We start from the raw sequence: 11499 nt of genomic DNA on the forward strand, positions 1-11499 counted from the left end.
TAAATGTTTCTTTCTTTCTTAAAATCGGTATTTTTGTTGCTTCTTTGCCCTAAAATGGATGATGGGCACTTATTGCAACATGAGTAGGAAGAATCGATGGCCCCACCAAGTTCAATCCCATCACTACATCTTGGTCCCCTTCGAGGGAAAATAATGGGGAGATAGCCATTCAAGGGAGGGCGGAACCACGATCAAAAGTTCTCATAATCCTCAAACCATTATCTCACTGGGAAACTAGCTGTAGAAACCTGTGATGATCCATTCCTTCGGGTATGGCACTGCAATAAATGTTTTGCAACTTCGTCCCAGTCAGGGATACGCTGATAATCTGGTTCTATTCCATTTCCATTGATGTCCATATGATTTGGCGTTACATACTTCCCAACAGTGACTACCACACCCGATCCATCATTAAGTTAGAATACGATTGAATTAGACCCTTATCGAAAGTCTTCTCCCCAACAAGAACAGCTCTGCAGTTATCATGAAGTGCAGTAGCTACTATTTCACTTGAACTAGCAGTCTTGTTGTTGACCAATACAATTAGGGGAGCTGTAACCAGAGGCACAGTCTCAGCAACTATAGTATTATGGTACTTGGGATCCTTTCCAACTGTGTATATCACCGTATCCCCCTTACTGAAAGTCTTCTCAGCAACTATAGTATTATGGTACTTGGGATCCTTTCTTATTTCTATAGCCAATCACAGACTATATGGCAGTAGTAGTACATACAAACAGCAGTAGTATTTTCGCAGTTCTAGGCAATGTCCATCCCGAATTTAGCTTGAAGATTATCAACCACATTCTTGTCAAGCTGGAACGCCTTGGCAAGAACATCATCGGAGATAGGCGGATTGGATCCAAAGATGTTGTTGGCAATAGTAATCACACCAGGGTTCTGGCTGCTTATACCAACAAACGCAACAGCTTGAGTGTTACCAGTGTTGAACTGGAAGTGAATAAGGCCTACGGGGATCACAAACACATCACCCTGATAAAGTACTTTGGTGATGAAACGATTATCTGGATTGGATGTGACAAATCCGACATAAAGTGTACCCTCCACGACTACTACGATCTCAGTTGCTCGAGGGTGCGTATGCGGCGAGGTTAGACCATAGGGTGCAAAGTCAACACGAGCCAAAGAGATGCCTAGAGTGTTAAGTCCAGGTATTTGAGCCACATTTGCTGGAGTGATCGCTGAACCAAGTTGGTTCGATGTGTTCCCCGGCATATGAAGCCCGCTGAAAAAGAAATCATTGGCTGTAGCAAGCTTTGGGTCCTTGCAAAATTTCCCATTCACGAAAACTGCAAAACGTTAAACGTTTATAAATTAGCATGAAAGTACTAAGAACTAAAAGAAGTAATAACAACTCTATATATATATATATATATATAGCAATATGATATGACTGACCACCATCCGTGATTTTAACGTAAAACCTATGTAATATATATATGGAACCTAAAAGATTAGAGCTTATTATATGCAGCAGACTCTTAGTTCTATTCTAGATTGACTTATGTGCAGGGCACTCCTCTGTTTGCCCACCAAACTTTGACAAACGGTACTGGAGTGCTTGACTTCAAACTGTAGCGAGAATGCCAAGTCTTGCAGCCCAAAACCATAGGCGTTAAACCCATGAGCCAAAAAAAAAGAATGGGTTAAGACGTAAACTGAGAATAATAGCTACACGAAATGAATTTAAGAGAAACATTTACACAAATTAGTTCTTGAAACTCGAGTTCTGTCGTCTTTTAAAACTCTTGAATTTTGTTTCTTTCCATAAGCAGTAGGAGACAACACAACCTTCTAAATGTCATGGTCGGTTCTCGTGTTATTCATTGGCAGAAAGTCTAAAGGATCCAGATGAAACTATAGTAGGAGTTCTTAATCCTATGCTTTCACTATACGTAGTGAATCATACAAAACAAATTATGCAAATCTGAGGGCTTTGCTTAAAAATATATCCATAAAAAAGGATAACAATAAAGTACCAAAGGAACTTGTATAGTCCATTAAAATGCAACACTGAATAACATGTACATCTCAATAAAACATCAAATGACTAATGTACATGGGTTGAAAAACACATTATATCTACTTTTCGTATGCATACCTTAATAACGAGTATTGTCGAAGACTCATGTGTCTTGACTTCCCATTGTAAGGCGGCCTACCTTAATAAGCGTAGCTTAGCCATTGCAAATTCGACAACAACCTTTGGAGTTGGTTTCCTCCATAGTGGTATGTCCACCGACAGTTTCTTCACCATTCTCGCCGTTATCATTTCGACAACATGGTTGAGTCGAATTACAATCTGTTCTTGAACCTCCCCAAGATACAAAGAACAACACCACCCAATTTCTATATCTACCCAATCGTGGACATTGTGTGGGACTCTATGCTGTATCCATTAGACAGCAGTCTTACTACAACTTTTAATGAGGATATTATAGGCAGGTTACATCTCAGATTTCAAATACAGTAGGATACCCTTGAAAATACAACTATAGTTCATAGTCACTTTCAAATATCTTACAATTATAGAAATATGAGATACTATGTTAACTCAGTGTTAATGTAGCACCAAAAGAAGTAACCAGAGGCACGCCTCTACGGCACCACGGACTATTTCACTTGAACTAGCAGTCTTGTTGTTGACCAATACAATTAGGGGAGTCAGAACCCAGGGCACGCGGTCAAAGAACTATAGTATTATGGTACTTGGGATCCTTTGTTTGTTAGCTACTTTGATATGAGGTATTTTGTTGAAAAAGAATTTGCACAAAAAAACATTTACATAAGGTTTTCCTTGAATGAAGTGTGTTTTACCAAAACATTTACATAAGGTTTTCCTTGAATGAAGTGTGTTACAGCGTGATTTTGGCTCTCAAGAGCTGAAATCACTCAAGTCACAAGTTTCCTGAATTTAGACCTCGCTATTCTGAGAATCCAACCATGTCACCTAGCCCTTCACCAGCGGAAATGATTCTACAATTACAGAAAAAGAAGGAAGTGTAAGGGGGAAAAACCGTTAAGTGAGATGACATGTTACACAATCACTAAGCATTGAACTTGCTATCATACATACCAAAAGTTTCTTCAACTTGTTCTTCTTCTTCTTCTTTTTATCTACATAGGCTTCAAGTTCCTTCTCACGGACAAGGGCATCCTCCAGAGCCTGCGAAAAACAAGAATAATCGGTCTGAATAAAAAGCATTCGACGTTTTTTCCTTGAATGTGCCACTTGCTAGTAGTCATTACCTTGGGCCAAATACATACAATGAGTTCTAGCAATCAAGAAGAGTAGAGCAGGTGTTAGTATTTCAAATTCAAAACCATGAGTCTATAAAATTACCCGTTTGGTTGCCATGAGTTCTTGTTCTAGGGCATCGACACGTTCACGCCAAAGATTCAAAGCATTTCCTCTTTCTCGCCAGGCATTGTAGGCCGGTTTTTGTGAGAACGGTGACCTTCTCTTCCAGTCACCATGCGCTTCATGACGACATATGTATTTAGCGGCGGATATGGTAGGTCCAGTAACCGGTGGGGTAGTTGGCGCTTAATGTTGTGGTCTACAGAGTCAATAGTCTTTGGAATAGAGGTTGGCATCGATGAGCTTCTTTGGTATGTTGAAATAATCTGATCATAGTGACAACACCCATGACAAACGCCGGGGCCTTGAGAAGATTTGAGCTTTAGCTTGTCGAAACCTTGCATTCATCATAAGGAGAGAAACAACCTGAAATTCAAATAGTAGCATTTGATGGCTCGGTTATCTGACAAAGAAAACGTAAACACTTGGCAATACAATATTATTAGGTTATGACACCACCACGGTGTTCTCTTTTTGATTCGAAACTTATTTACAAGAAATACAATTTTCTTGGTGTGCATTTGCTATTACTAGGTGTTTATTATATATATATATATATATATATATATATATATATATATATATATTTATATTTATTTTTCCTTTTACACATATTCCCTGTTCATCTCATATAATACTAATTAATGTCCCGCTTATATTTTTTCAGCTTAGCCTAGCCATGGATCCGGATGAGGTTGTCCATTCTGAAGATGAGGTTGTCCATTCTGAAGACGAAACACCTATAAGTACTAGGGTAGAAAGGAGAGGCGCAACTGTAATGCATTGTCTTTCTGGTGATTGGGATGGTATCATCATAAGAGTTCACTTTGATGGGAAAGGTAGGCCTATAGGTCAAAAAGTTTGTAATAAGCTTTCTGGTTGGGAAGGTGCTCTTGCGAGGAGTCTGATTCCCCTAAGTGCTTTTCAAAAGTGGACGAAAGCACCACCAGAACTTTTAAAACTATTATGGGCTGGCATACTGGTAATTTATTTTGAATTTTGAATTTTGAATTTTTATTTTCTGTTGTTTCTTATCTTGCTTGTAACTTGGATTCGGTTTATTTATTCGTGACCCAGATAAGATTCGATATAGATATCAGGTATAGGAAGTCAGTTTTGAAATCGTTTGGAGTTAGATGGAGGACCTTCAAGAATATGCTGACTGTCAAATATATTATTCCATTTAAAGATGATCCCGAGGCACTCTCAAAACCACCTGCAAAGTATAAGCTAATTAAAAAAGCTGACTGGGATGCATTTGTGAAATCGAGATTAACAGAAGAGTTCCAGGTATGTGTGAGACATTTAAATAGGTATATTGTTCTATTTAAATTAATAATTTTTTTTTATCTATTATAGGAGAAGAGTAAGTTACAATCTGCACGAAGGGCAAAAAGGTAAGTATAATCACCGAAGTTAGCGGGGCTTGGATATGCCGGGCTTGATAGATAAGATGGTGAGGACTTGTACAACTTTTTAAAATCTTAATGTATATAGTAAACCATATCAAATACTTCATAACTAAATTGATTTTTTTTTTGTATATCTCATTATAGCAAGAAGAGTTGGGAGAATCGTTTGATGAGGATGATAGAGCAGGCTTGTGGCTTTTAGCTCGGCAGAACAAGAGTGGCGAATACTTTAATGATGATATAAGGAAGGTGGCAGAAAAAATTGTAAGTTTTGAGCTATGCTAGCACGGGTAATAGACTAAAGTACTAATGTTCTAGTTCATGTCAGACCTTGTTCAGTCTTCCCGCCCATGCCGCCACTGTTGCTCCTGTCGGTGGAGTCACTGTGTGCCTCTCCTTAACTAGTACCAATGGAAAAGGAACGATGTTTATATAAATGAAAAATTAAGCCCATCCATTATATAGAATTTTCTTTTGTGTGTTTCCAAAACCCGGAGATCCACACTCCCACTGGCAGAGTCCTGTGTTTTTAATAAACAGTCGCTACCCCCTGGTAGGTGCTAGGAAGAAGAGTTCTGTAGCCATTGGGGTGAAAGCTTAAAGACCTTTAAGTACACTAGAAGAGTACTGTCTAGTGTATATGAACTTTAAGTACGGTAATAGTAGTTTAATTTGTATATACCTCTTTAGTCCTCGAAAGCAGGTGAGTCAGTTAATTCTTAGTTTTCACTAGATCAGTTGATTTAATTGATCATTTTGGATTGCTGTGAGCCTGTACCAAAAAGGGCTTCAATAAAATCTTAAAACCAACTAATATATTTCTAGATCACCCAACTTTATGTAACTCATGCATATGGTACCATTCTATGGATTTTCTCTGGGGAAATGATATTGGTGAAGCAATGTTACATGAGGTGGAAAATTTTTGCGCCTATTATTGGAACATGTGTGATGAAAGTTAAAGAATTTCCACCAATTAAGTTTCTGGCTGTAGGCTAGTAAATCACATACCTGTGGAAGTTGTAGGCATTTACTAATTTTCAACACAAGCTTTCCTCAAGGCATAGAACGCAGAGGTTTAAGAATATAATGATGCATGTAAGCCACACTCTGACTACTGTATTGTCTGTACGCAGTATAGATAAATATGGGCAATTGGGCATGAATTATAATTTGTCTGTCTCAAAAACCAATAACTCCATAGTCAATACTTATATAATCTTGTAAAACCAGTTATTAGATTCTCATAGTTGGCCTCATTACTGGACAGCCAAGTATTGAAGTTGATGTATTATAAAGGCTGCTTTCACTCCAAATAAACTAAAGGACTAACTACTATTATATTCCAGCCCATGTCAGAATATGTTCAGCACCCCACAGGCCTGTTCTAGCCCATGTCAGACCTTGTTCAGTCTTCTAGCCCATGTCGGACCCTGTTCAGTTCCAAACCCCATGTCGGACCCCTTGCTCAGTCCCTTTACAAATCAATATCAAGCTTCAACAGACCATGTCCATACCATTCATGTCCACCCGCAATACTTAACAGGTCAAAAAAGCATTGGCAGTCCACCAGTCAGCCCATGACAAGCCGTCAACCGTCCCAATTAGGCATGGCCAGTCCACCAGTTAGCTACACTCACTAAGAAAACACACATTGAGAATGATGGGTTGATATTTTCTTTCTCAGTAAATGTATGATCTACCTTGCTTAAGAAGAGAGAATGTTTTCGCAGGAACAACTAAAAAAGGAAGAGGCTGAAGGGAAGTTAGTAACCCAAGGAAGCGATGATGTTCTTACGAAGGCATTGGGGACTCCAGAACATTGTGGCAGGGTTAGAGCAGGAGGGAAATATGTCACTCCAACTACTTACTTTAATCTCCCTAAACGGGGATCAAAAGCACATAGAGCAGAGATGGAGTCCACGATCCGTAAGAAAGAAGAAGAAAACCAGGCATTAAAGGAAAGAGTGAGAGAGTTGGAGACCTTACAAGGAGTGATTAGCTCACAACACATAGAGAAAGTTGCCTCCAATGGTTCCAAGAATAATAGTAAAAAGCGAATGGAAAGTCCAAATGATGATGTATTATCTTCTGGCACTAACAACAAGACAATTAATAAATGTCTTGAGAGAGCATTGGGTGTGAATTCGAGAAAGAAGTCGAGAAAGGTATTACTTTAAATAAATGGCTACTCAATGTAAATATTTTTTCAGTTTTGAATTAACTTGTTCAATATGTGTGTAGGCAATTAGTGGTGCTAAATCTAAAAGCGATGAAGGCGCCTCTAAACAAAAATTAGGAAATGAGCGGTATATGTTATTTAACGTGCAATCTTTAAATGTTACTTAAAAGATTGTTGATTTTAAATTCATTGTTATGTCTCTTAGGATGTGGGCTTGAAGAACAGTAGTGTTGCTAAACTTAATAGCAAAGTGGCAGTCTTTCAACATAAGTCGGGCGCAAAGCGGGTAATAGTTTTTTTTTTTTTTAATGAGTTAGAGAGGCATAGGAAGGTAAATGTTTTTACAACGGTGATAAACTCAAAAGTGATATGCCAATATCTATTCTGTCGTTAGGAGTATGGAGTGTGAGCCTTGTAAACAGTTACGCTTTTCATTGGTATGACACAACTTTTTTTCGTATGTCAACCTGACATAAATGAGTTTATCTGAGGTTGGAACCGTTAGTATAGCTCGGATACTCTTACATAGGGTTTTACCCAAGTGATGAATAGTGTACTATTGTTCCCATCTGGAGTTTCTATAATCAGAGAGAGAGAGTGCACATGATGTGATATGGTTAGTGTGCATGACTGTTGAAACCACAGCGTGTACCAGGATCAACTTGTACACGCTGTCTTAAGAAACTTAAAAGTATACACTAGAATATTCATCAAATTAGCCACCAAACCTACTTGAGCAGTTCACAAAAGTATCAATAGAGCTCACGTGCCAAAGGCTTTATTTGTGGCTTAGAAAGATATTAGTTAATATTAATAGAACAGATTAAAATACACAATATTCACAGGCAGTATGGGAGTAACGTACACTCCTACGCTACTAACACTAGGATGCAGGTGGATTTGCAAATATATGCCGCTGAAACATACTTGCAAATAGTTAGTAGCACAATATTCTAAATACTTATATAGACACTTTACAGGAAAGTTAAGGGGTAGGTACAAAAAAAAAAAAAGGGGGGGTTTATAATTTATCTTCAAGGAATTTTTAACTTAATTATAGATAGGAAACAAGCATAATGGTGTGTCATTATCAAAATACAATAGCTTTAAAAGATGGAAAAAAATGACAATAGCTTAGCTTACCGTACTCTTATCCGTCCTAGTTCCTATGCAATAATAGTGAAAGTACAAGAGTCATGGTGTTATTGAGGGTGCGAGAGATGAGCGAGAATGAAAAACATCACCCCACAATGTTTTCACCCATTTTCATTTGTTTTCAATTTTTTTTTTTTTTTTTTTTTACGTCACACTTTATTATCCATCACATAATATTGGGTATGTGTTAGGAAATAAATCAAGTATTTGCCTACAAAATAGGTAACGGTTGGTAATATTTCTAACATAAAACTTGTGTGACAAACATTATAACGGATGAATAAGTGTTAGCAATCAATTTTACTATATGTTGCAAATTAAGTGTTATGGTGTAGTTCTACCAATAATGTTATACTCAATTGTTTTGTTGTTTCAAAAGTGTAAAAGCTGGCTTTTGGGGTCCAAAAGCAATATTGTTGGGATGCTAGTCTAATTGAGGGGTTCGGACCGATGACAATATCCATAATGTTAAAATGGGGAAGGCTATGTGCGTGTACAAATCATAATGCGCAATTTTGGCAAATTCTCTTCTGCCAAGACCGATTCGGATGATGATATTACCACCATAGGAGGTGCAGTTGGCTACCACGTGGCTTGGCCAAGTGACTTTGTGGTATTTGACAATTTGGCTATCTCAAAACCTATGTTAGGAAACAAGCAGGTACTTGTCATTTTGATATTAACTAAAAGTGATAGTTATATATAGTTTACAAATATCTATTAAAATTGTCCTTATAATGTTTGTTAGGTCATGGGATCAAAAGACAGTGATAATGGTGCTAAAGCCAGATCAAAAGGCAATGATAATGGTGCTAATAAAGCCAAAAGTGTTATGCCAATCTCTAAACCTAAATCAGGAAATGAGAAGGTAAAATCTCTAATTTTTAAAATCATTAATCATGGTACTCACTAGAATTTTTAATTTATAATTATTTTAATGTTTGTGGTTGTTTTAAAGTGTAAACTTGGTTTTGGGTCCAAAAAGCAATGTTGTTGCTGATGCTTGTATAATTGAGGGATTTGGACCGATGACAAGATCCATAATGATAGAATGGGTGAAGGCTATGTGCGTGTACAAATAATACGCAATTTCAGCGATTGCTCTTCTACCAAGACCAATTCCTCGATGATGACATTACCGGGGTAGGTGGTGCGGTCGGTACCACGTGGCTTGGCCTCGTTTGGTTTTGTCATACTTGATAATAAGGTAAAACGTATTCTATTATATTTTTTCTATCAATATTTATATAAATTAGCACCTATTTGTATTTATTATTCATTGTTTATTTATTTATTTTTATAGAAAAATGAGGTCGACTGATGAGCATGACTAAAATTATATTTGAAGAATTTACGGTTTTGGTCGGCAATATAATGAAGGGAAATCATATAAGTGAAATGGACATGAGGATTTTGAGCGTGAACTGCAGTTTTATATTGCAAAAGATGAAATAATGGATATTTGTCATAAGCAAATGTTGAATGCCAATTGCATTGTAGTATATATCCGGTGAGTGGAATCTTGGATTTTATTTTTAAGAGATGAGTTGTTTAATTTATGCGCATATGTCGTACTAATGGTAGTATACTTTACTTTTAGATATTTGTATGAGAAATCACGAAAGTTCTCGACAGGTTTGGATTCATTATCTGGCGATTTCAACTTGTATGCAGACAAAAAAGAGATGAATCGTCTGGTCTCAAATAGATTAATGGCAAGACAAGGAGACCAAATTATTTTTCTTCCGTACAATTCGGGGTATGCTTGTTGGTCATGTTATTTAATATATATGCATTCTCATTTTATTTTTATTTATTGTACTTTCTTAACTCCTATATATGGTTGTATAGGATCCATTGGGTTTTGGTAATTATTGACGTAAGTGCAAAAAAAGTATATTTTCTTGATTCAACTGGAGGTGTCCCTGATATAAAACTAAGATGCATGGTGAACACGTGAGTTGATTAATCTTATTTTTATTTTGTATGTCATATATGCAAACAACTTGTAACTTAATTGTAAAGTTTGTTTTTTAGTGGGATGAAGACATTAGCATTAAGTGAAGGAAAAAGAGTGGAACCAGAGTGGGACTATGTCAAGGTAAATATACAATATTTGAATGTGAAAGATTTACTTAGTGTATTGAATGTGTTTTGACAATTTGTTTATGTTTTCGTGTAGTGCCCAATTCAACCAGGAGGATACGAGTGTGGATATTATGTCTTGCGGTTCATGAGACATTTTATGATGGATCCTAGTCAATCAATTAAGACAAAGGTTAGCAAGTCTTTCTTGTTAATATATTCTAAAATATCTATGTAATTTTTTCTTGTAAACGTATATCATATATATTAAATTTTTTGTTGACTTGACGTACTCGTGTAGCTAATGGAGCTGGCCAACACTATCACCTATACCAATGCTGAGCTTATTGAAATTCGTATGGAGTTTATTGACTTTATCGAACGATTTATATCGCCAAGCCAAAGGTATGAGTATGTATTGCGATAATAGTATTTTGTTTTTATTTTGTTTGCTACTTTTTGAGGTATGGGATGACTTTAAATGTAGTAGTGTATATCTTGAATCACACCCCATTTGCATTGTAGGTATTTTCATTTATTTTTACTTCCGTTGTGAGAACTAGGTCCCATCGCATTGTTATCGTCATGCTTATATGAAATAGTCTGCTTTTGGTCAGTGGCAAATTTACTAATAATATTTCTTTACTTTATTTGTTTCTTAGGTTTGACAACGTTCGATCGATCGATGGATAATATTTAATTTGTTGATGATGGAGTTTATTAGAATGACTTTTAGTTTGGTTGAATGTGCTATCAAATAAATGTATCTAGCATTTTTCAGTGATGTTGGATAAATGATAAATTGATGTAAAGAATAAGTGTTTCTGAATGGTTTGAAAATATATGGGTTGCAGTTATTGTGGATGTTTTAATATTATTTTTGAGAATTTTATAGCTGTTTTATTGTTAAGTTCTGAAAATTGAAGTTTTATTAGGTAGGAATTGAATTACGAGGTTATTATCGCGATATTTGAATTACGGGTTATTAGGTAGGAATTGAATTACGAGGTTATTATGCAGTATTTTTACAGGGGAAAATATAATAATAATATATATAATATAAATTAAAAAATAATTAAAAATAAAAAAATAAAAATAGATGACGGTTGTAGACGAAACCGTCCGCATGTAAATTATTTGTTGACGTATTTTTTCTTCCATAAAATGACGGTTTTGTAGTAGTTGATAGGCATTTCATGACGGTTCTACAATAGTCAATGGGCATTTCATGACAGTTCAACAAGAGTCAATGGGCATTTCATGACGGTTCCACATTAGTCAAT

General features: G+C 36.3%; 2 protein-coding genes across 2 annotated transcripts; one reads left to right on the plus strand and one right to left on the minus strand.

Moving 5' to 3' along the window:
* Nucleotides 1-198: 198 nt before the first annotated feature.
* On the minus strand, nt 199-1320 carry LOC147474830 (germin-like protein subfamily 1 member 18; the record flags this gene model as incomplete). Its single annotated transcript, XM_086582356.1, has 1 exon — nt 199-1320. A coding segment is annotated over one exon (561 nt), but the record flags the coding sequence as incomplete, so codon positions are not given.
* Nucleotides 1321-9787: 8467 nt separating this feature from the next.
* On the plus strand, nt 9788-11056 carry LOC147474831 (ubiquitin-like-specific protease ESD4). Its single transcript, XM_086581658.1, has 6 exons — nt 9788-9890; nt 9983-10087; nt 10169-10232; nt 10314-10409; nt 10518-10621; nt 10879-11056. The coding sequence occupies exons 1-6, from the start codon at nt 9817-9819 to the stop codon at nt 10907-10909; spliced, it is 474 nt and encodes a 157-aa protein (XP_086437784.1). The 5' UTR covers nt 9788-9816; the 3' UTR covers nt 10910-11056.
* The last annotated feature ends 443 nt before the right edge of the window (nt 11057-11499 follow it).

The sequence above is a fragment of the Coptis chinensis genome, chromosome 9, assembly GCF_015680905.1.
Source record: "Coptis chinensis isolate HL-2020 chromosome 9, ASM1568090v1, whole genome shotgun sequence".
In the NCBI taxonomy this organism is placed as follows: domain Eukaryota; kingdom Viridiplantae; phylum Streptophyta; class Magnoliopsida; order Ranunculales; family Ranunculaceae; genus Coptis; species Coptis chinensis.

What these genes read in the sequence shown, in the direction of transcription:
- LOC147474831 (XM_086581658.1), top strand. Translation starts at nt 9,817, where the DNA reads ATGAATCGTCTGGTCTCAAATAGATTAATGGCAAGACAAGGAGACCAA. An exon ending in CTAAGATGCATGGTGAACAC is followed by an intron (nt 10,088 to 10,168) that starts GTGAGTTGATTA and finishes TTTGTTTTTTAG; the next exon opens with TGGGATGAAGACATTAGCAT. An exon ending in GTCAATCAATTAAGACAAAG is followed by an intron (nt 10,410 to 10,517) that starts GTTAGCAAGTCT and finishes GTACTCGTGTAG; the next exon opens with CTAATGGAGCTGGCCAACAC.